The following is a 24100-nucleotide window of genomic DNA, read 5'->3' as shown; positions in this document are numbered from 1 at the left end:
GATGGTATAACAATAATGATTAATTAATATTAATGATAATAGTGATGAGGTTAGAAAGTTATGAAATTATAATACGATTATAAAAGAATATTATTATGAATGGAATTAATTTTTTTTCGTTGTCAAACTTAATCTGCGAAACAATACAAAATATTGTAAATCCATATGTACTAGTAAATATCATGTTATCTTTTAACTTTTTTTTTTTTACAGCCAAAGCATTGCCAAAAGCTTGAAGTCTAGGATAAGAGACTTAAGTCCTTCAAGAAAAACACCAAGTCCCAAGCCAGAAAGAAAGATTAAGAAAGCCAAAACCCCAACCAAATTACCAGTGAGTTGTTGTTTGAAAATTCTTGGGATCCCTGTGTCTTGGGGATAATTTTATTAACAATGCTGTACATGGGAAGTTTGGGTGATAGCAGCCATGACAGGAGGCAGGAACAATTGAATCTGTCTAATATGGTTTGCATGAGAAATAATTCAGTTTCCCAGGGGAGAAAGACTCCATTGTTGTGTTCTCCTGTCATGGCTGCTGTCACGATACAACAGTTGCCTATTGTCTGTTTGATCTGGGAACAGTTCTTAGTAGATGTGAAATATCTTGCAAAGTTTAATATAGTTGATTGATTTATTTTACAGAAATCTCCTGCAGGTTGGCTTCCTGCGTCATTCAATCAGGTAGGTGTCTTGTGAATAAATAATAATAATAGTTAATGATTTACTAAATCATGTCTTAAATTTCAAATCTGGGCTCGGAATAAAAGTTATTTTTGTTCTTCACAGATTTTTGCAAAGCTAAAACTATTGCAATTATTCTAGCTACCATTTTAAATTTGTTTTTGTGGTGTGATGTTTTGTTCAAAAAGTCCATTCACAAAATATGAGCATTTAGATGTTTTGAGGTAAGAGCCGGGATTGAAATTTACAACGTTCATTGAGTGCAAGTTTCAAATCAAGATGGAAATCAAACTTCAAATATAAACTGAATCTTTGAACCTTGATAAGAATGCATGAGTGAGTTTGACTGTAAATCTCCTAGAAAATTGAAATACTCTATTTGGAATGATTCTTTCTGTGCATGTGTGTATAGTGAAGTCAGAGAGGTAGGATGTTAAGCTACACTTCCTTTAGTATGCTTCCTTTGTTTATGCTATAGATGTTTTCAAGCTATAAAAGCAAGTCTGGTGACTTCAGAAGACTATTTAAAGATTTGCCAGACAGTGAGCAGCTTATAGTAGGTTGGTAGCTAATCATTCCTTAAAAACAAAGACATGTAGTATTTGAATGTACACTTTGTTTAAGTGTACAGGTGGAAAGTTTTTTCCCTTGTCAAAACCTTACAAACTAATTTCCAATTCAATCAGTGAATTAGTTAAAGCCTGACTTCGAACAGCTAGCCCAGAGGTTGTTTCAGGGTTCAATCTATGAGTCAGCTGTACTTGCCTGACATAGTTCAACCCAGAGTTTTTTTACCTCGATTTTCCGACTTTTTCAATATTAGAATATTTAATATGAAATAACTATTGATATTATTTTTCCCATTTTAGATTATTCTTGTGCGCTACAGCGTGATATCCTCGTTCATGGCCGTCTTTATATCTCACAAAATTGGCTCTGCTTTTATGCTAATATATTTGGATGGGAAACCTTTGTAAGTACTTATATATTTATTCATTAATCACTAATTCAACTCTCTTGCAGAAGTCAGGTGGTCTAAGAAACTACTGTAGCTAATGATGAATAAATCTTTTTGCAGGTTACCATAAAGTGTACAGACATTACTAGTATTAGGAAAGAAAAAACAGCTCTTGTCATACCTAATGCAGTTCAAATAAACACAGAATCTGAAAAGGTAACATATATCGACACTAACGAACAGTGTTGTTCTTAGTTTTACCAGTGATTAAAACTATTGCAACATTTAAGGTGTGCGCACAGAGTTAAGGATGCAAAGGATGCATACTATTAATGGCTTGTTAAACTACAAATTGGTCCCCATTAATCTGCAGCTACTTCATGACTTTCTCCTATTATTTTAAAACTTAATGAAACCCCTGATGCATAATCAAGACTGCTAAGTGCAAGAGAGAGGTAACACCTGCATAAGGCAAATGCCAAAGTGAGAGTTACTTCTCAAGCGTGCGGCATATCGTACAGGGGAGCAGTAAAAGGGACTATCAGAAAGTCTACCCAGTTTCTTGGATTACGACATTGTTTTGCAATATTGTGTCACACTGCAGCATAGTTCATGTTCACTCAATTGATTGCAAGCATGTCAAGCTAACTACAATACACCTTAAAGTAGTTGACCTGGACTCTGCCCTTTGTTAACAGTAAAACTTGGTGGTTGTCCTCCATTCTTCATGTACCATCAAATTAATATCATTTTATTTCTTCTCTTTTTCAGTATTTCTTTGCATCATTCATATCCAGGGACACTGCATTTACTGTTCTCTTTAGGATCTGGCAAAATGCTCTACTTGATCAGGTGAGGATTACCTGAAAGAACTAATTCAAATAAGCCGTGTTTCATGTGACAGTACCCTATCTTAGAGACTATTCATTTTTTGCTGGGGGATGGGAAGGCAATAGGGTTTTTATTACAGAGAGGGGGCAGATTTTTGGGGGTGAAAAGATATTGGTTACCAAGTGAATCCGACCATCACCCACCCCCCACCCTCCCCCCCCTCAAATGAAAAATAAGAGCGCCTAATATGTATAGTGACAGCTTTTTGACTGTGATTTTGTATTGTCTTTAGCCCCTGACTCCTTCAGAACTGATTCATATGGTTGGAAAATATGTTGAGTCAGATAAAGAAGACTCAGATGACTCAGATAAGGACCTCAGCAGTGAAGACTCAGACCTTTCTGGTGGAGAAGAAGAAGATGATGAACCAGAAGATGTTGATGATGATGATTTTGATGAAATTTTGACTGATGATGAGGTTACAAAACAAGATGATGAGGATAAAGAAAACAAAGCAGACAACAGTGCTTTCAAGGTGATTAAATTTTTTCTTGTTTTGAGAAGAATTTTTAACATGAAAAAAGTATATTTTTGAGTTTGAGGAAGTTCCTTTTTTAGAGTGAGAGCAAGAATTGGAGAAAATGTAGAAAAAAAGGAAGGGATAGACAAAAACCCTGCTACTTTTTTAACTTCTTATTCATTTGTTTAGGGGGAAACTTATCTTATTCTAAATTTATTTTCATTATCTTAGCCTGTCGGCAATAGTGCATTGACCACAGCTCCTGAGTTGTCTATCACACCTCCATCACCAACGCAGTTAAAAAAGAGTGAAAACGGTAATACATCTGAAGGATCATCTGTCACACATAGAAAGAAGCGTTCACCTTCCCCAGTCTCTAAAGGCTCGGACATCAAGAGTCTACTAAAGTCCATGAGAAAAGACAAGTATAAGTTATCCGATACTGAGGAGACTACTATGAAACATATTAAAGAAAGCAGCGACATGGATGAGGAAGGCTCTGTTTCTGAGTTTTTAGAAGAGGAAAGTAAAGGTAATGATAAAAAAATGGGATTTCACAGAGGGGCTTTTCATCCAAGGAATTCCAATAATAGACCCCTTCACGGTTCCCTGCGCCATCTTGAAAGGTAGCTGGGCCTTTGCATTGAAGCGAGACGAACGGTGAGCTTGCAATGATAGGGACCTGTGAATAATTGTCTAAGGTGTTACAACTTGCAATGCCAATTTGTTACAACTTGCAATGCCAAGTTGTAAGGACTTGCAATGCCAAGTCACACCAGGTCAAGACTGTAATTGTGTACTTTAAGATCAGTCGACAAATGGTTATTAACGTTGGCAAATGTATGGCTGACTTCCTTCTCTAGCTTGTTGAGACATTTCTTATTTACAGTATGGTTGGTTTTTATTCAGAACCCCACAACTGCATGTGCGACAAGCATCTAGCTATAGAGATGTTGAATGAGGTGAGATTACAAGAAACTTTTGAATATGTACTGTCTTAAAGTTAAAGTTTCCCAGCTAAACGAGTCCTATCTCTGGTGACAGGGAAATTAGTAGATTGAATGAGGTCAATTAATTTTAGAGCAGCCAAACTAGAGCTCGGAATTTTTTCCCAAGAAACATTTGCTTGAATAAACATTATTCATGATGAGATGATGAGATGAGATTTTTAAAAAAAATTTAAAAATTAAAAAAGAAATTATAAAAAAAATTTTATTTTTTAAAATTTCCTCCAAATTTTTGATATATTTTCTCTGTTGTTTTTTGTTATATCTTCAGGTTTGGCCATTGTCAGTGGATGACTTGTATGGGCTATTATTCACAGAGTCAAATTTCTACAAAAAACTCCAAAAACACCGTAAAACTAAAGATCTGGTGTTCAAACCGTGGACCAAGTCTGACGATGGACAACATAGAACCATTACCTATACTATTGCTTTAAATTATTCTATTGGGCCAAAGACATCTCCTACAACAGAAGCTCAGGTAATCTAACGAATACTAAATTTAAAAAAAACCCAAACATTACAGTTTCTTTAAGCTATAAAACAACCTCCTCATTAATTATTAGCCATTCTAAGGTTGAGGGAAAAGCTTGGTCGAGTTGAATTGGCATTATTGCAGATGCCGTCTTGGAAATATGTCCCCTATAATTGTCCCACAATGACGACCCAGTTTTTCTCAACCTTGGATTGGCTAATAGCATTTTGATTACTCATTATTTTGTACTTCAATTTTATCCAACCCTAAAAACAACAATAAATTTATGTAATTTATACTTATCAGAAAGTTTTTTTATTCTAGCATTGCTTCAAGGGTAGCGTTCCAGGCAAAGTCTACATTGTACAGGCTGTGGTAAGCTTTGATGTGGCCTTTTATTACCTTATTTGGACTCATTTGAAATGGTGCAATAATTTGTGATTATTTTTCCAACAAAATTCCTGGCATAGTGGTTGCAAGGGGAGGTCAGGGTATTTGAATACCAGTTGCATTATGTGAGTGGAATTGGTTGGTTCTCTTTCTGAATCAGTGGGTTTTCCAGCTTTTCCTCCCTCAAATCAACCCTAACTTATTCAAACTGGTTAGAGCTGTGCTCTGGGGTCATACATGGACTGTATAGCGGCTGCCAGAGGCAACTTCACATGCTTTCAGTATGACCCTGTTTAGTTGTTCCACTGCTGTACTTTGCAGTGGTGCTTAGCAATAACAAGTTTTTTTTGGTTAATTTTCTTCTCTACTGTATAAAATTGACTGATAAATTTTGCCAGTTACCTCGATTTTCAAACTCGCAAAAGACCTATTAGTAAATTCAAATCCAAGATATTTATCACATGTTGTGTATTTAGGTGAACAATGAAGGGATACCATATGGTGATAGCTTTAGTGTGGTGACTAGATATTGTATAACCAAGTGCACAGATAAATCCTGTAGACTAAGGTGGGTATAACATATCGATGGTTTTCAACCATTTCCAAGGGAATTGAATAGGAGGATATAACAAAAGAATTCATTGACAATTTTTTTGTTAAGTTCCTCCAACATGGCCGCCGTGAAAACCATCAATACCTCTCTCTCTCTCTCTCTGACAGTTCTTTGCCCTCCTCTCTGACTTTTGCTAGTTACGTTACTCCCCACCCATCGTCAAGTGTTTATGACAACTATATTACCCCCCACCCCTCCCGTCCTCCCATTCCATCACACATGAGAATATATTAATAAATTAAGTCCCTTTTGATCTTTCAGAATAACCAGTGAGATAAAATATAAAAAATCCGTCTGGGGTTTTGTAAAAAGTAAGTAGAAATACCGTTAGAGTAACTATTCTTTGTTATCTTCACTAACGAGAGAACATCACTAACTTGTAGTCATTTTTTCCCCTTCAGACATGATTGAGAAGAATGCATCTGATGGTCTCAAAGAATACTTCACGTTTCTAGGTAGGTAAATATTACAGCACATGGGCACATACTACCACGCACCTGTGTCAAGAGATTTGTCGGGAGTGTCAGAAATGGGACATCCAGAACAAGATGGATCAGTTTGCGCGAAGAAAAAAGCACATTCACGCGCGCAAAAAAGGGCAGGAAAAAGTTGCCCATGGTTACTAAGTGTTTTAAATTGTTATTAGAGAAAGGAGTTAATGGAAGGCGTAGGATTTTAAACTCAGAAATCTCTATCCCCTGTTTTTGCTACAGGTGAAAGCTTACGAAAAGAGACCCACACCGATCAAACGACGAAACGACGAAGAACTTCGCCAGGAAGACGTCATAAACGGAACCGTAGCCTCAAGAGTCGGGAAGATATTCTGCCTTCACCTAGCTCGACATCTTTGTCCGGTAAGTCTTCAGTGAAGGGGAATATCAAATTCTGTCTTCTCGCTTCTATCTTATTGATGCACCTTGGAAAGGGTGAGTAGGGGGTTCATGTTCCCCAACCCCTCCCCTCTCAGAAGTTTCTTATACTGTCCTTAAAAACAAAGTTAAACTAACTACTGTATGGTGTCCCATTTACTTCCCACTGATATTCATGTTATATGACTTGATTCAGATAAAGCAAGCCAAAATCTGCCACTGTGGAAGAGGACAGTATCAGGGCTGCTATCGGTCAGGTACGTTGCTTTGGCCTGAATACTAGTATAATACGCGACAATAATTTTATTGCGCGACTTACTGTGCATCGACTTGAACTTAGATGAAATTGATCGACAATGTTACCAAATCTGCTAATCGTTCCCGCATGACAAGTTGACAGACATATTTTTGCGCAATTTTGTTGCGCGAGCGACGGATAAAGCATCGTCCACTGTAATATCAGTTTAACTTTCAACTCATTGTTTGATTACCAAAAATACATACATGCTTCTTGTTGTAAGCTTATGATAATTCCGAAACCTCTGTTTTAGACGTTTGGAATTCATGTGTCAAAATTCGATACGAGGAAATATTTCGAGACAAAACTTCGCCTATAGAAATTTATTGATGTCAGTATTTGTATTGTGAAAGTATCTTTAACTAACTGCAATTAACTTTCTTTCAGGTCTAGTTTCCCTTCTATGAAGACAGAAAGCAAGTTCGCTTTGGCAATTGCTATCCTGTAAGTATCAGTTGCATGCACCACACCGCTATGAAAGCATTCGGTTCCAGTAAATTTATATTTTTTGGGGGAGGGGGTCGGAGTCCTCCAACGAGGCGCTACTAACACCATGTGATGGGCTGGTCAACTTAAGCTAACAAAACAGTTTTCATATTTAAATATATTCGTTCAAAACATGAACTACTATGTTTGGGCACTCACAGCTTGACGTTTTTCCTAACTGTAGAGCCCAACAACCCTTGAAGCAACACTATTCTTGTATGGGTTTGGGGAGGGGTCCATCTTTCTTTTGCATCCACCTCTTTATTATACAGGTTAAGGTATTAACACTTTTTATTCGTCTGCTTCACAGTTTAGCATGTTTACTTGCCCTCAACATGTTCCTGACCGGCAGATTACTGGCTCTAGAACGAGGCACACAGATGAGAATGGACTGGCCACGTGACTTAGAGTAAGAATACACACACCTTCTTTACAATACTTATGCCAATATATACTAGCATACCTAATCACAAGGCTTTAGGACTCAGACAAAGACAAGCGGCAAAAACTGTTCTGGTAGTCGCTCCACCCTTTAAGTCTTGCGCATCTATTAACGCACAGTCCGAGTTCCTTTAGATTGTACTTAATATGATTTGACTTTGTTTTCAGAAACCTACCGACAGATGCTAAAGAATGGGCACAGATGTTACAGCAGCAAAAAGAAATGCATGAAAAAGAAATGGAAAGGTTGGTATTGATTCATTCATTACCGTACAGTTATCCTTAAGGTAATAGTGCTAATCTCTCCATTTTATCGTGACTAAAATGACTGGTTTATTTCTCCAGATGGAGGGAAATCTTATCGACATCAATTAAGCTAATGAACCAGGTATGTTTTAGTACCGAATTCGTAAATCTTAGGCAAATAAGAGGTGAATTACCCCAAAAGAAAACCACGAGCCAAAAGTTTGCATACAATTTTAGTGTCAAAGGCGAATCCAGGGTTCCAAATACTGAATTAACGCGAAAATATAAATTGTGGGCCCCTGCCCCTCCCTCAGAGTCCACTAATGGAGAATCCATCAGTCACTTTGCACACAGACTATTAATCAATGTCGTAAAGAATTTAATGCTGAAATGGAAGCCAATTGAATGTCTGTGGTAAAACCATTTTAGTGTCAATCGGTAAACCAATGCAGTGCTGACTTAGAAACCAACATAATGCATATGAACTACTTCATTCTAATGAGCCTTCAATTAAGAGTAAATTCTATAATTTGTAACTTAACATTTTTATCTTCCAGGTTCAAGATTCTTTATCAGAACTGAATAAAGAACTATCACATTAGGAGAATACATTCTAGGATATAAGAAATACTCAGTTACCTGTAACTTCAACAGACTTATTTCGTTAGTCAACTTTCGTTTTTTGCGGCGATTCCCTTCGGAAATCTGTCGGAAGCCGAAGTTTGAATTCGACGACTCGCCAACGGAAAAAATAACGAGCGAGACTTGGAGCAAGTCTAGTTTTTTATGCGTGTGAATTATTTTTGATCGATTTTAGAGACTGTACATAGTTTGGTTCCGAAGATTTGTCTGCTGGTCGGACAAAACACAGCACATCTGTGTACAACTTCAAAGTTGTTTTTTCTACCCTCTTTAAAGAGGGTATTTTCCTAAGTGAAATTATAAAATGTTTACACAGCACATCTGCGTACAACTCAAAGTTATTTTTTACCCTCTTAAAAGAGGGTATTTTCCTAAGTGAAATTATAAAATGTATTTCATACTTTGGTTTTGAAAGTAGGAATGGAATTATTTATGAAAAGAAAGTAGGAAAAAAATAAAACGAAAAAAGTTCGAATTTTTGTGTCAAAAAAAATTAGTGGTGACATTCTGACTGAAGGTAAAGATGTAAAATATATGAACAAAGAATAAAATAATTTATTGATAGTAATTCAGTTGTGGTTTATCGGTTGATGAGAATAGATATAGTTAGTTTGTCAATCAAGACGGGCTTCAAAAATACTGGACTATTTACATTAGTTTATGTGTGAAAATAACAAAGAGAAGAAAAAGAGCTATCCTTTAGATCCATGGTCTGTCCCGTGAGATTTTTTATTCCAGTGGGTTTCCCGTACTGGGTTTTAAAACCCGTGTGAATCCCGGTAAGTCCCGCAGTTACAGGTTATGTCCCGCATATATGGTAGGTCGGCGTGTAAACTTTCCACAATGGGTGGATATGGAAAGGCAAGTTCTGTCAAAATGACATTGACAGCTACTTCACCCAAACATCGATAAACTGTAATAAAACCGGAATTACACAACACAAGATATTATATAATACACGGATCAAACACTAGCGCTCAGAGATACTTGTATAATACATTGGATTGGCACATTTTCTTGCCAATAACCTACACCATTCACTCATTCTCATATTGATTAGTCTATCCCTGTGTGGCGATGAGATTAGGGTTGACTGTTACACTCTTGGTGCAGTCGTGTGTCTTGTATATACCAATCAGACGATCTGCTAGCTCGAACATGTTGTTACGAAGACTGATGATGATGAATTGAGCGTTCTTCGTTCGTTCCTGCAAAACAAACAGCACTACAGTCACTTCAATGTCAAGTGTTTATCACGAGCCAAGGCTCAAGCACCTATCATAAGCGCAAGGCTCAAAGCAGAGCAAGGGGAAGGGGCTTCCTTTTGAAATTTGAGATAAAGGAATGAATGGATGTACCTTAATGTAGTTAGCGACAATAGATACGTTCCTAAAGTCAAGAGCGGCGTCTATCTCATCCATGACGTACAGTGGCGTTGGCTTGTAGTGATGAAGGGCAAACACCTTTGTCAATAGAATATCGTTAGATAGAGTAATTCTATAAGTAATAAGTAATTCTCTCAGGCTTGCAAGTGGAAGGTATAACAGACCCTCTTAGCTCAGGAGTAATGTTTTCCCATTTCAGACTATGAGTCATTCTCTTAGGAATACGATTTTTTGTTTGAATTGTATCTGTATAGGCCCGTTTTTTCAAGGTTGCGCGTTCTCATCTGAATTTAAGGAACTTGACGGGCCACGAAACCAGAACAGGAGCTTATAATGAGAATTATCATACATTTCTATGAATTTTTTTCCGATAAGAATTCGTAAAATTGATTATTCTCCTCTTTAAATACAAAACTGTCTCCTCAATTTTACTGAATTTGCGTTTTTCAATTTTTTCGCCCGTCAAGTTGGATGCACACGCAACTTTGAGAAAACGGTCTATTTCTCATGTGCAGCTTAGGGAATGACACACGGTCTGAAACGTTACGCCCAAAGTAATGAGGTCTATTTAAGGTTGGGTTGCCTGACTTAGGCGTCACCTACCAGTGCCAGCGAACTTAGTGTTTTCTCGCCTCCTGAGAGATTTGATATGTTTTTCCAACTCTTCTTGGGCGGTCGAACGCTAGAATAAATAATGAACTGTTTTAGATGGATTTTATAGTGGAACAGATCACCACCGCATTACGCAATCAGTCGTACAGAATTGACCCCTTACCGTGCGTGGGTTCACTGCTCATGCACAAAGCATTCGACTGAGGGTTGAAGTTAGTTTCAAAGGTTATTTCAATTTGTACCTTGGAGCCTCGATTGAGCGCTTTGTGTTTAACCCTTGAATCAATGTACCAAAAAGCGTCGATTCAGCGATTGTACCTTGGAGCCTCGATTGAGCGCTTTGTGTTTAACCCATGAATCAATGTACCAAAAAGCGTCGATTCAGCGATCGTACCTTGGAGCCTCGATTGAGCGCTTTGTGTTTAACCATGAAACACTGACCAAAAAGCGTCGATTCAGCGACTGCACGCATAACTAAAAACGATAGTATATACCTGAATACAATGCCTTCCGAGAAAGGATCCAAGCTGTCCACGAGCTCCAACTCGGCATCTCCACCCAAAGTGATCATCTGGTAATGGTTAATATAGGTTAATAAATAGACTACCCTAATCCGTGGAGCAAAGGTTAGACATGGCGGATAAGGGTGCAGGGTACACTTTAAGTAGGTTCCCTTAACAATTGGTTTCTTTTGTCTTGTTCTCAGTATATAAACACTCCTTTTTACCACCTCTTTCTCTTATACTCCGACGAAGGACTAGAGTCCGAAACGTCAGTAGGTTTTTTCATCTTTTCAGGGTGTATAATTTACCCTTTTATCATTACTGTTTCATTAGAAACACCGACGCAGCTCACACTAGTTTTTAGCTAGTTATCTCTTCCCTTAACGATGTCATGCGTTATGTCGCACCGGGTGTTTGCACCGTCTATCACACTATCCCCACTCTATAATACCCAATACACATCATAACTTGAGAGAGCAAGGCGCTGGTATAAAAACGTTGTACGGATATCAAGAGCGACCAGTCCTATCAATGACACGCTGCCAGTCCTGTACATTGTGCGGTAATCGAGTAGCCCCACCCAGAATACCCTAGAGTAGCCCTATAATGCGTGCAGTGTTCGATAGCCAATATTTACCTGATACATTTCTTTTAGTTTAGTTGTTATAATCGTAAATCCTGCCATAAATTCGTCCAGTCGTTTCTTTCTTAACGCCTCGTGTTCACGTCTCCTGCCATCACGATCTGAAGTCACTTTGTCCAGCTCACCTACACGAGCTAGATATGCCTCTTCCTGAATGGTTCAATAAAAATGAAAAAATGGATAAGTAGATGGATAAATGGATGAATGGGTGAGCAGATGGATGGATGGATGGATGAAAGAATGGATGGATGCATGAATGGATGGATGCATGAATGGATAGATGAATGAAAGAATGGATGGATGAATGAATGGATGCATGCATGAATGGATAAATGAATGAAAGAATGAATGGATGAATGAAAGAATGGATGGATAAATGAAAGAATGGATGGATGAATGGATAAATGAATGAAAGAATGGATGAATGAAAGAATGGATGAGCAGATGGATGGATGGATGAAAGAATGAACGTACGGATGAATGAAAGAATGGATGGATGGATAAATAAAAGAATCGATGGGATTGATAAAATGAATAGGAATGGAAAAGAATAGAACAAAATCGTGAGACTAAATAAACCATTTCCAGATACTTACCTTTTTACGGTACTCGGCAATGGCGGCCATATTTGGCTTCAATTGGTTCAACTTTTCCTCAAGGACAGTTATTTCGTACTTTAAAACAATGAGAATTACACATTAATTTATCTTCAAGAATCTCATCTCTAGTACAAAATGAACCGCCGTTTACACGAAGCCGGGGCGTAAAACACAGGATAACGCCGACAATAGAAAGGACGCTATTCAGAACGTTCTAAACTGCGAACTGTCCTTTTATTTCCTTTGGTTAATATTTGGCAACTCGAAGTCTAACTTGTGCGCGCAATCGCGCGATGGTGTGCGCAAAAATCGATAATAATCAAATGGATGATAAGTGTAATAGGAGTAGAGTGATTGTTATCTTTTGTTACCATGATAGCTTGCTTGTCGATGTTTGTCAGTTCTTCATTCGTTAGGGTTGGTAGCGATTCGTCTTGTTGATTGTCAGACAGACCAACAGACTGCAATTCTAACTTGCTTAACTGCAAAGTCAAACCATAACATATTAAATAAAATGGAATGGATTTTACGTCGATCAATCATGAAGAGATTGGTTAGTCTCCCGAGCCAGACGTTCATGTCTAAAACATTGGACAAAAGATCGAGTTGGAAATAAGGATTTAATTTTAGAGAGAAGAAAACCTGGCAACCGGGAGAAAACCCTCGAAAAACAGAATAGAACCAACCCAGAACCAACCCTCCAGGGGGGAGGGGTGGGACACGCCTTCAGCAGCGTACCTCCCCCGTAGCTTTCCCTCGAGCTAGAATATGAAAAAGTACCAACCTTCTAGCAAGAACGGGGACGCAAAGGACGACGGTGCGCATAAACGTCTCACGCCATCGTTTTGTTTCCTCCCTCCGTAAAAATCAACATGTGAGTTGAGCGTTGTGTGCATAGAATATTGAATGAAGTGGCAGTGCGTGTGAGTGAAAAGTGTTCGCAATTAGTGCGAAATCACTAGAACGACTAGAAACTAAGTAAAGTGATTTATTTTATTTTTTGGCGTCCGCATACTCGATGCTTAAGGTCCCTAGTGTGAACAACGCATACCTCTTTTTGCCAATGTTTGACTTTTTGTTGGTTCTCCTTGAAGATCGCTTCAAACTTCTCGACTTCGTGTTTCAAGTCGACCTCTTTGCTGCGCAGTTCATTTTCCTCCGCTTCGACTTCTGCAAACTCTTTCTTGGTCTTCTCCAAGACCTCCTCCATCTCAGTCATCCGTTTCTATAGCAACAAGAACATGTAAATAATGGCTAGCGTCACGTGATCTGGGTAGCTGTAGCTATTACCTGTGCTTGTTCGTAGTCTTCCAGAACCTTGGTGGCTTTTTCTTCCAGCGTCTTGAACTCAACCTGCAATAAATCGTACGATTAATGTTACAACAAGTCTCGAGTCAGTCCTGTATATCGCGTACGACATGCGAGTCCTAAGCTTATTATACCTCTAGTTTTTTGATGTTTTCATCGTTGTCCTGTATTTCTTTTTCTAGCGACGACACTTTGTCCTCTGCTTTCTTGATGTTCCTATGATCAAACAAGGTGTAGTTTTCTTTTTAAACTACTGTTTTCTAAGAGGCAAGAGGTTATAAACCTACGAGGGCATTTATCTAGTACGGTCTGGTTTCTCAGCAAGGCTGTATGGGCGTGCGCTTCACCACCTTTCTCGATCGTCGATTTTACTTTAACGTCAAAGGTACATGGTTTGGAAAAAAGGATCGAACTATGGATCTATTGCTTTACTGGCAGCGCACTTATAAACTTAGCCACATGCATTAATCCCTTCAGTTCTCAACTACCAACAAAAAAAAGCGAGTTTAACATTTTTAATTTAGCGTGTAAGTGTTTCAAAAAATTTCTTCAGTCTACGAGTGAGTTGCTAGTATGTATTGCTGGTGAATTGCTGGTATGGGTGTGGTCGCAGCAAAAGGCGCAATATTCTCCTTACCTCTGTGATGTCTTGATAGCTACACTCGCTTTGGTGATCTGGCCTTGAATTTCATCAATAGCTTTGACGGCTGTGTCAAGACGAGTCTGCGAGGACACAAAAAAAGTGACTGGTCAGGTATGAAATAGTGAGAATATAAGGAGAAATAACAAGAATAAGACAATGTTTGATACCTGTTGGCCTTTTAGTTTGGCACCTCCAATGTCCATGATCTTCTTGTGCAAGCTACGAATATCAAAACCGTCTATCAGTATCAGTAACACATATAGCCCACTCTACTAACAGAAAGTGGGCGTTACAGACCCACTAAATATACTGGTACTAGAACTAGTAGCTAACTATCACCTTCAATGCCTCTCTTCCCTGTACCTCAACATCTAGTTACATGAACAGTGTGTGGGGGAGGGGGGGGGGGGGGGGAACCTTCATATTTTGTCAATACCCTGAAACCATGTCTGGACTGATCAAAGTAAGAGCACGGCTTACTGGCAGATGAAAATGGAATTTACTTGGTTAAGTTTTGCAGAGGTAGGAACTGAGGACTGGAGATAGCTAACAAACTCTACTCACATGTGATGCTGAATCAGGGAATCAAACCTGAGACCCCAGGGGTGAGAGGTGAGTACACTACTACACTACCCCACCCATGATTGGAATGTCAGCCCCTAGGATAACTTACCTCTGTACTTCACTCTCAATCTTTGAGGCTGCTGTATTTGCTTTGTTCCACTCTGTGTAATAATAAAGAGCTTTAGTGTTCTTTTTAATAAAAAGTTCCTCCAACAACTCTCATAGTTGGCATCACGATAGCAGTTCCCTGAGTCATTTTGAAAGGTAGTCCTGCCTTTGCATCGAAGTGGGACGAATGGTGAGCTTGCAATGGGTTATTAATAATTTTGGTCTTAGGTGCGGTCACGTATTTGAGGATGGCATTTAATCAGGAGTGGCACATAAGCAAGTAAATACAGTATTTCTGATATTAAAACAAAACAAATGAAAACATTCCCTATTTCTTACCCTTCTGGAATTTCTCTACAGTCGACTCTAGCTCTTTCAGCTTATCCTCATCTGGTGTGGTTCTAGCTACTTCTTTCTTCAGGTTCACTATCTGTTCATTCAGTGTCTTTTCCTGCTGGTTTAGAGCCTGAACTTCCATCTTGTTCTTCTCCAGCTGGTGTTCCATTGATAAGACTTTCTTCTTGAGTTCGTCAACTTTTTCCTCCAACTTCTTCTTGGACTCACGATACTCCTATTAGATAAAGGAGGTGAAAATGTGACCTTGGAGCATTATCATACCAATTGCAATCTATTTTAGCACATTTCAGACTGGCTAATGCATTAGTCAATTGAAGACCACTCCCCCCCCTCCCTTTCCCGTGAGACCCCTGGGACAGGGCAGATAATTTAACATTCATGTAGTGTTAATTTTTGCACTTTCCTCCTGGTTTCCACAGGGAAAGATTTGCTTTTAAAATTATTCAAGTTGTTGCTGTTAAGATTGTTAAAATGTTCAACTATGCATTAAAATCCACATATGCCCATACAGTATTGCTATAAATGCATGTTAAATCCCTGGTCTCAAGGCATTAATTCCTTGCCCAGTTCTGGAGTCAGGGGCTTTAATTGACTAGTGCATAATCCAACTGTATTTACTCACACAACTGGGCAACACACTTCTTGTCACTCTTCTCCCGTTCCACCTTCTTTTCAGTATTTACCTCAGTTGCCTTTTCATTCACTTCCAACTTCTTTTCCATTTCTGCAAGTTGTTGTGGGCTCACGTCAGAGACAAAAGAAGAGCACATTCTTCCTTTAGCAACCCTTGTTCCACCTCCACTCATTGTACCTGCAATGTGTAGTTAACCAGACATGGAAAATAAATAACAATTTTGTATTAGTAAGAACTGTAAGACAACAGTTGTGTTGTATTGTGCCTTGAGTATATGGTGCAAGCATCAACATTCTGATGGACTGAAAAGTAAATTTGCCATCTTGTACCATGAATTAACACCCATGAGTGTTGCATTGACAGCCAAAAACTTACTGCACATTTCCTACTCTTACGAAACCTGCACTATGCAACTTATTCTTAAACCTCTCATTTTAGTGTTGGTCCATTTGTGTTTCATACCTGACTGATCAATAAGTTGACCTTGCAAAGTAACGACTCTCCATCTCTTGTTACCCTAAACAAACAAGAGAAATAAAAGGACTTAGTTCGGTGTTCTATATGCCATAAAAAGAAGCACGGGTGGTGTAGCGGTGTGAGTGCTCGCCTCTCATTAATGCGACCTGAGTTTGAGTCCCGCCAGGTTCAATGTTGTATATGAGTAGAGTTGTTTGTTGGTTCTCTCCTGTGTTTCGAGGGTTTTCTGGGTTCTTCGGTTTTCCTCCCTCCGCAAAAATCAACTGCTAAATTCCAATTCGATCATGGAATGAGGGCTACAGGTTTGTTAGCCACTGGCTATTAAGTGCTACGCTTGTGAAAAAAGGACATTTTTAAAAACAGACTGGGTGTAAAGTTTTCCCAATTTAGAACCCTTGTTATCAATCAAGAATAAGATTCTTTGTTTGAGTTGTATCCATATTCCTTTGTCTTCTCATGCACAACTATTACACAAAGAAATGATACTCTAGGGAATGACACGTGGAATGAAGAAGGATCTCAAGCTAAAGAGGTCCTTATCAGAATAATTTCACTAAGTTACGTTGAAGTATAGTACCTGGAAAGCAATGCGGGTTGCCTTTTCTAGATCACTTGCCACTAGAGTGTTCTTCAGGGCAAAGAAGAAGGCTGTTGACACCTTTTGGTCTTTGACACGTACCAAGTCAAATAGGCGAGGCACACTCTCTGGACTAAAAGGATAGAAAAAAAAGTAAAAAGTGTATTTTAGACATTTCAGGGATTTTAACAGCATTCCTTCAAATAAAGGGATAAAAAGACTAAGTAAGTCTGGATAGAAAACTTCAAACCTACGTTGATATTTTAGATGTTGCATCTTTTCTCCACACTTCAACCTAATTAAAAAAAAAATTAGTTAGGTTAAGATAAGTAGATTTTGTTCTCCTTTGAATACTTTTTTCTTTATTCCTCTTACTTTCTTCTATTCTCTTCCATCCACTCATCCTTTCTCTTTCCCATTTCCATCTTTTGCTTTCTCTCTCCCTTTTTTTCTGAATCTTCCCTCCTTTGATCTGTATAACGATTCTTCCATCCATCACTCTTTTTGACCCTTGTTTTTATTTTTCTCTTACAGATGTTTCTGTGATTAAAAATTAGCCCTAAATGCATTCTGATACTTACCTTGTCCAGCCCAATAAAGGTAGCAGCACCAATATTGTTTTTTTTCAAGTACTGCACACAGGCCTGTGCTGTTTCCATGGTATCACATACAATATGATCCAGTGCACCACATGCCGTGCTGATTGCTACATCATACTTGTCATCTATTGCACCAAGATCTCCCTACAATGATTACACAAGATAAGGGACCAGCCATTATTTAAGTTGGAAGGGGGGAGGGGGTGGAGGAAAAAATGGGGGGCCCTCAAATATTTTTTAGTGAGACAGGGGGAGCCTTGAAAGGTCAAAAGGAGGATTGGGAGGAATGCTATTAGGTTGGAGTCTGGAGACTTTTTTGCATCAAAAACATTTTACCCCCACCCCTTCCCCCCTTTGACTTAAATAATGACTGCTCCCTAACAACCATGGATGCATCTTCTAACAATAAAGATAGATATACATGAAGACTTTAAAATTAGGCCGGTTCTAGGAGCACCCCTGAAAGCAATGGGAGTAGGGGCCTTTGTTTTGAAACTCAAGTAGACTAACATAGAATAGGGGAGAATTTTCAGTGGATATTAGATACAAATAATACCACCTTCCCTGTCCCTGAACTTAAGAAATAATAAACTTACCAATCTGCCATAAATGCCCTTGATTTTTCCAGATTCTTTCTGCTTCATTAAGGCTTCTAGAACATTTCCCCTGTTGAAACCAAGAGTGTCATTCATGTTGCTACAGCTTCAATGCACATGGCACAGTGCACAGTACAAGCAGAAATGACTACAAGATGGGTGAATGAAGGGAAGTACCTGCTGCGTGATGCTTGAAGTGAGCTTCTAGCTTCTTCTACTTTGGCTCTGACATTTCGTAGCTGTAGAAAACCAATTATAGTCACATCTACATATCTAGCTATTTATCAACACCACCACAACCATCAACATCATCAGCAACATCATCAATATCATCATTATTAGCACCACCATTATTATCACTATCGTCATTACTACCACCACCATCATCTCATCCTCAATATCATCAGCTACATCACTAATACTGTCATCATCATCTCTACTTTAACCAACATCATTATCAAAAATACTATACTATTTTCATCATCATAATCATCAAACACCACTATCACCATCACACTGGTCATCACTTTAAAATGCAAAATCAGCATTAGTCAGTTGATGATGTAATCATCATCATGCTTATCATTATCAGGTTACCATAGCAACTCACCTCTGCAGATGCCTCTTCTTCACCCTTTGTGGCTTTTTCCAGTTCAGTACTGGCTTCTTTGAGTGATGACTTCAAGGCTGGCAGCTCCTTTTCTATTGACTTCATCTCACTAGACAAAGAAAAAAATCATAATAATTGCAATACAATGCAGATGATGATACAATGTACATGCTATCTTATTGGGAACATGTTTATTATGATGCTTTTGTTTTCCTGCAGGCTGGAAGAACACATCTTTGAGCATTAATTTTTCTTCTAGATCTCCAGTTTTCCTCCCTCTACAAGATCATGGAACAAGGGGCAACAGGCTTGTTAGCCACTGGCTATTAAGTGCTACCCCTATGTAAAACAAGGACTGTTTATTTATTTATTCAATTTTAAATCTATTCAAGCACTAGTGAACAAAGAAATAATACTCCATGGAATGATACATAATCTGATATGGAATATTTTCTACCTCTTTCTTTGTTGTGCCTTCTGGAGGGTAGTTTCTAGATTGCCATGTACTTCTCTGAGCTGTGACTTGGCACTATCATGCTGGCTTTTATAAATATCCAACTCACTCTTTGCCACATCCATCTGAGTGAATCAAACAAAAGATGCATTAAAAAAGAATGCATTCCTGATGTTTTTGACACTGTGTGATGATGTCAATTAAGCAAAAAGAGCATAATGAAGTGCTTGAGAGACAGACACCTGGGGAAGAGGCTTTAGGCTTTAGCAAGTTGTAAACAATCCATTCAAGATTTTCAAATGGTGTATGATTGATGCATAGAAATTGACACTTCCATCAAATTCTCACTCAACTATAGTATTTGTTACAACATACTATTATACACACCTTGGACTTGGCTTCATTCACTATTTTATTTTTCTCCATCAGCTGTGTTTCCTTTGCCTTTAAAAAACATAAATGTTGTACATCAATACTACTACTAAGGTCGATACTTAGGGAAATCACATCAAACAAACTTGGCTTATGTGGTATCCACAGGAAGCAAGCCAGCCAGCTAGAAACACAGTAGTAATAGGTAAATATTTTACCACCCTTGCCAATGCCAACATTAGATTGAAACCATAAAAAGAAAATTACCTCTTTTTCACTCTGCAGGCCTTCTGTTTCATTCTTAAGACCTGTAGTTGATGATATTAATCAGTATAATAAGAACTGCCATGTGTAAAGTTAATAGAGCATCATCTTTACACATGCGTTGAAAAAACATTATCAGTCATCATCATCATCTTGTCATTATCATCATCATCATCTTGTCATCATCATCATCTTGTCATCATCATCATCAGTGCTCAGCAACATCAAAATCATCATGGTTTACGTCATTATCATCCTGCTTCTCATGAACTGCACACTGTCTAGGTGCAACCTTGTATTAAGTAAGTATTTAATAGAACCTGACATAACTCACCTGCCATAACTTCTGCAAGTTTCTCCTCTTCTTTCACCTTCTGCGCCTGTGAATAAAGCAACATAAACCCATGTTTGATACTTCTACACGTAAGTTGTAAGCTATACAAGAAATGCAATTGACAATGCAACTGACAAGGATGGAAAGTCCAGACACTGCTATCTTGTCTCTCTCACCTCCAGCTGTTCTTTCTTGGATTCTAGTTGCTCCACTTGCTTTTGGTTCTGTCCTGGTTCCTTTGTCAAGTTTGCCAGCTAAGAGAAGAATAGTTCTAAAACGTATCAGAATCCCATAATGTTGCACATTGCAAGTTCTAAATTGCAGTACAAAACCTAACCTTTTCTTTTTCCTTTTCAAAGCTTTTCTGTAGTTTCTTGACATTTTGCTTGGCATGTTTATAATCCTGAACAAAGACAAAAAGAATTATGCAATGTTTTGAATCTTTATGTGTGTTAATTGTGGTCTCTGGCTCCTTACATGGAACTGCTCTTCAATATTTTTATTATTTTTCAGGTTTTTCATTTTTCTTTTTATTATTATTATTATTTTAATGATATTGACATTTATTCTTATTATTAGCTTTCCTTTCTTCATGTTGACATTATTCCTGCTCATTCCGTCGCTTGTAACTTGCGAGTGTGGGTGATGTCAGGTTCTCAGCATGTGATAGTTCAATATTTTACACATATATTGTAAGAGCATTGAGATGTCATGTAATGCGTGTTTAAGAATAAAATTATTATTATTACTATTGTTATTATTATTATTATTAAGAGAACTTTCCTGAATTTGCTTAAATGTATGAGCACTCGTCAAGTCCAACTTAGACTTGGAACCATCGCCTGGTGGCCACTTGATGCAATCAACAAAGGTCTATTAAATTCTCACCTCTCGTAGCTTTAGATCATCCCTTTCATACGCAGCAAAGTTCTTTTTCGTCTCTTCTGCTACAACAGAAAGCTCTTCGTATTGCCTAAGCAAAAACACAAATTAAATTTTTACATATCAGTTTGGTACAATTAATATAACGTGGCATATAAATTTATTTTCTTACTTTGCTAGTTTCTTGTGCTCCTTTCCTTTTGACTTCTTGCGGTCTGAAATAAAAACGTTAGAGTATTTTTTTTAAATTAATCTTTTGAAATTCTGTTAAAAACCAGGCCCCTCATGACTTAGGTAAGGGGGGTGGGGGGTTCCTATTTGCCATTCTCTTCCAATCATCCCTTCCTTTTGATGGTTACAGTATGTTTTAAAGAGGGAAAGAGAGAGAAGGGGGCGGGGTATTTGCACCTCAAACCACCATGTTTGGTCAACACACGGCCAACAGTCAGCCTACTGTCGACCAACAGTTGGGTGATAGTTGACCGACATGTGTTTGCTGATGACAGGCATAAAAACACAGAATATGAACAAGAGGATTGCTCTCTTTAATAAAGTCAATCCACAGAGTGCCAGAATTTAATAACCAGTGCATTACCTGTGCAATCAACTATCTGTTTGTGAAGCTCATCAAATCCAGATTTCACTTCATCTTTCTTTTGCGCTGCTTTTTCTTCATTCTGTAAGCATTCATGACTGCAAAAAAAATTTCCATCAATCCATCTATTATATCATTGAAGTAATTAGTGATGTGAACGATAAGACATTTTGCAACAGCATGCCCTGGTTTTCTGCAATAGTCAATGTCTTCTCTTCCTTTAGGGTTCTTGTTACTTTAACAAAGGCTCAACAGAAAGTAGAATCTACTAATAATTTAAAAGAGTATTAAACTCCTAGGTTACTATGACAACCTACATGTATTTTTGGAACAGAGTGTTTCTTTTCGTTGTAATACTGTTCTCCATATTGATGTATTCTACTGCTTCATCTTTTGACCCTTCAAGCTCATCCTTTTCTTTTTCCACTGCCTTGACTCTATTCAACTAAATAAGGAGAGAAAAGAATAATAGATATCAGAATGATGGGTAATCGTGTATTTCATTAGCAGCCGACACATATTGGTTGACTATCACCCAACTTTTGGTCTATAGTTGGCCAATAAATGGTCAACACAACTGATAGTTGACCAGCGTTTGTCAACACAAGGCCAACAGTTGGCCTACTGTCGACCAACAGTTGGGTGATAGTTGACTGACGCCTGTTGCCTGGTCATAAAGTACATGATTACCAGAATAATGATACTATGAACATTCTTGGAAGGTACAGTAGGGTAGCTTGGGGAGAATCAGTAGGGTTAAAAGCACAGTTTTTCCCCATATTAATTGTATTATATTAATTACATTAAATAATGATTAATTATTGGTTCAAAGTTTACCTTCTCCCCTCTGCACTCATTCAAGACCTCCACTTCTTTAGCAAGCTGTTCTATTGGCTCTTTATATATGCTAGAACCGACAATGTCCTCTAGATATTCAAGCATACCATCTTCATGCTCGGTTAGGGCCTTTGGTTTCATCATAGAGATCTGCTCTACTTCACCCTATAATGTATTCATATATAAGATGCAGTATATTCATTCAAAACGTATAATCTTTAAATTCTGATATAGATTGAGGAGCATTCTTATCTAACTTCAGTAAATGGTTATTGTTTATCTTAATTATGTTGTTTGTGCTAACTAGAGTACAACAGACGGTCCTTTTCTGCTTGGCTATAAAATTTTCTCATTTCAGACCACATATTATTCTTGCCAACATAAAGTGTCTTCTCAAAATGTTACCAGAAAATGCCAAAAAAAGTCTTAAGGAAGACACATGGTCTGGAATGAGAAAATATACTCTCATCCATTCCCTAATATAACTTGCTTTCCTAGACTTGAGTTAAAATTAAATGAAACGTTTCTATTATCTACTCAATACAGTGGAATTGCACATACCTGGAGAATAAGGAACCTATTGTGGTCAAGGTCAACGCCACTTTCTCTTAACAGTGCAGCTACTTCTTTAAAGGGTGTCTTGCGACCATTCACATAGTAATCTGAGGAGTTATCCTTACGAGCAGTTCGTGCTACGACAAATGCACTATCTGGTACTACCTCAAAATCATCTCCTGGCTGCATAGACAAAAAAGAAAAATGCAGGAAAAAATGGGTTTAGGAAATTAAATTTGTAACATCATATCAGAGAGCACCTACCATTTTGTGAGCAACAGTAATTTTCTGCTCCAAAAATTGCTTATCTATATTTTTTCTCTAATTTTGAATAAGGAACCAGCATTCGATGGTAAATTCCCAAAGTTTACACTACCTTCATCCTTTGTGAAATGTCTTATTTGTCTGTTCCTCTACCCTTCCCATCCCCCCCCATTCCAACTCCGCAAACACACATTGAATTTCACCATGGCGTTTACTAATAAATTTATTACTGGGAAAAACACATTCCTTGGGCCTTAAAAAACTTTAATGAAAACATCCCTGAGCATACATTCTTTTAGAATTTTACACTTACCAAGTCAATGATCTTTTGGAAGTGTACTGATACTGTACAAGAAGCAACATTTGGATGAGCGGACGAGTTGTGGATAAGTTGAGAAACTTTCTTCGTTCGAATCATTTTAGACCGATAACCAAACACAAATAGCATGGCATCTATGACATTGGACTTTCCACTACCATTCGGTCCAACAATCGAGGAAAAACTCTGTCGAAGGATAAGTAAGATAGGTTGAATTTTAAAAACAATTTGGGGTTGTTTTGAACGTTGGACAATTAGTCAACTTTACCTTATGAAACGGTCCAAGTTCTTGTTTTCCAGCGTACGACTTGAAATTCTCGTTAACAATTTTCGCTATCATTAGCCTAGAATCTCTGCTAGTTTTTCCAGCCCTAGGTTCTTCTTCCATGCTTTTTTCTTGGCTGTTTTGTGCCTCCATTGGTTCGACTTCCATGTCCGCCATCTTACCCGTTTGGTTTTGGCGCCAGAATGTGAATCATTAGACAAATTAGTATCTTGGGAGGGGAGGGTAGAGGCTATGAATTTGTGACTTAAAATTTATCTAAAACGTTATCAAAT

General features: G+C 38.0%; 2 protein-coding genes across 4 annotated transcripts in view; one reads left to right on the top strand and one right to left on the bottom strand.

Moving 5' to 3' along the window:
* The window catches only part of LOC116301991 (protein Aster-B), a 14649-nt gene extending 5630 nt beyond the window's left edge, over nt 1-9019 (top strand). For 2 of the 3 annotated variants that reach the window (XM_031711169.2, XM_031711168.2), the window contains exons 4-24: nt 214-331; nt 640-678; nt 1157-1238; nt 1548-1651; nt 1757-1852; nt 2408-2488; nt 2760-3002; nt 3219-3519; nt 3897-3949; nt 4266-4472; nt 4791-4841; nt 5333-5424; nt 5731-5780; nt 5871-5924; nt 6183-6323; nt 6535-6595; nt 7024-7080; nt 7433-7531; nt 7732-7809; nt 7909-7951; nt 8367-9019. In XM_031711169.2, the coding sequence (XP_031567029.1) occupies nt 214-331; nt 640-678; nt 1157-1238; nt 1548-1651; nt 1757-1852; nt 2408-2488; nt 2760-3002; nt 3219-3519; nt 3897-3949; nt 4266-4472; nt 4791-4841; nt 5333-5424; nt 5731-5780; nt 5871-5924; nt 6183-6323; nt 6535-6595; nt 7024-7080; nt 7433-7531; nt 7732-7809; nt 7909-7951; nt 8367-8411 (2095 nt within the window). In that variant the 3' untranslated portion in view covers nt 8412-9019. The remainder of the gene's footprint in view (nt 1-213; nt 332-639; nt 679-1156; nt 1239-1547; nt 1652-1756; nt 1853-2407; nt 2489-2759; nt 3003-3218; nt 3520-3896; nt 3950-4265; nt 4473-4790; nt 4842-5332; nt 5425-5730; nt 5781-5870; nt 5925-6182; nt 6324-6534; nt 6596-7023; nt 7081-7432; nt 7532-7731; nt 7810-7908; nt 7952-8366) is intronic. The other variant, XM_031711170.2, reaches the window with a different exon arrangement.
* LOC116301990 (structural maintenance of chromosomes protein 4) lies at nt 8987-24100 on the bottom strand. Its single transcript, XM_031711167.2, has 36 exons — nt 23811-24100; nt 23537-23728; nt 22966-23142; nt 22405-22569; nt 21885-22012; nt 21568-21665; nt 21145-21187; nt 20979-21063; nt 20428-20493; nt 20267-20344; nt 20091-20136; nt 19760-19800; nt 19508-19564; nt 19124-19245; nt 18667-18775; nt 18234-18295; nt 18057-18126; nt 17443-17604; nt 17116-17156; nt 16862-16994; nt 16270-16324; nt 15857-15984; nt 15156-15387; nt 14818-14869; nt 14312-14363; nt 14139-14224; nt 13636-13717; nt 13484-13546; nt 13245-13418; nt 12565-12675; nt 12191-12268; nt 11589-11744; nt 10943-11019; nt 10440-10518; nt 9810-9914; nt 8987-9659 (listed from the first exon to the last, which is right to left on the bottom strand). Exons 1-36 carry the CDS (start codon nt 23982-23984, stop codon nt 9513-9515), a joined length of 3726 nt encoding a protein of 1241 aa, XP_031567027.1. The 5' UTR covers nt 23985-24100; the 3' UTR covers nt 8987-9512.

This window comes from Actinia tenebrosa, unplaced genomic scaffold (genome assembly GCF_029948245.1).
Source record: "Actinia tenebrosa isolate PJP-AT-01 unplaced genomic scaffold, QUT_ActTen_1.0 PGA_scaffold0__85_contigs__length_37466705, whole genome shotgun sequence".
Taxonomy (NCBI): domain Eukaryota; kingdom Metazoa; phylum Cnidaria; class Anthozoa; order Actiniaria; family Actiniidae; genus Actinia; species Actinia tenebrosa.
Note: the sequence above shows the minus strand (reverse complement) of the source record. Positions and strands in the feature narration are given on the sequence as shown.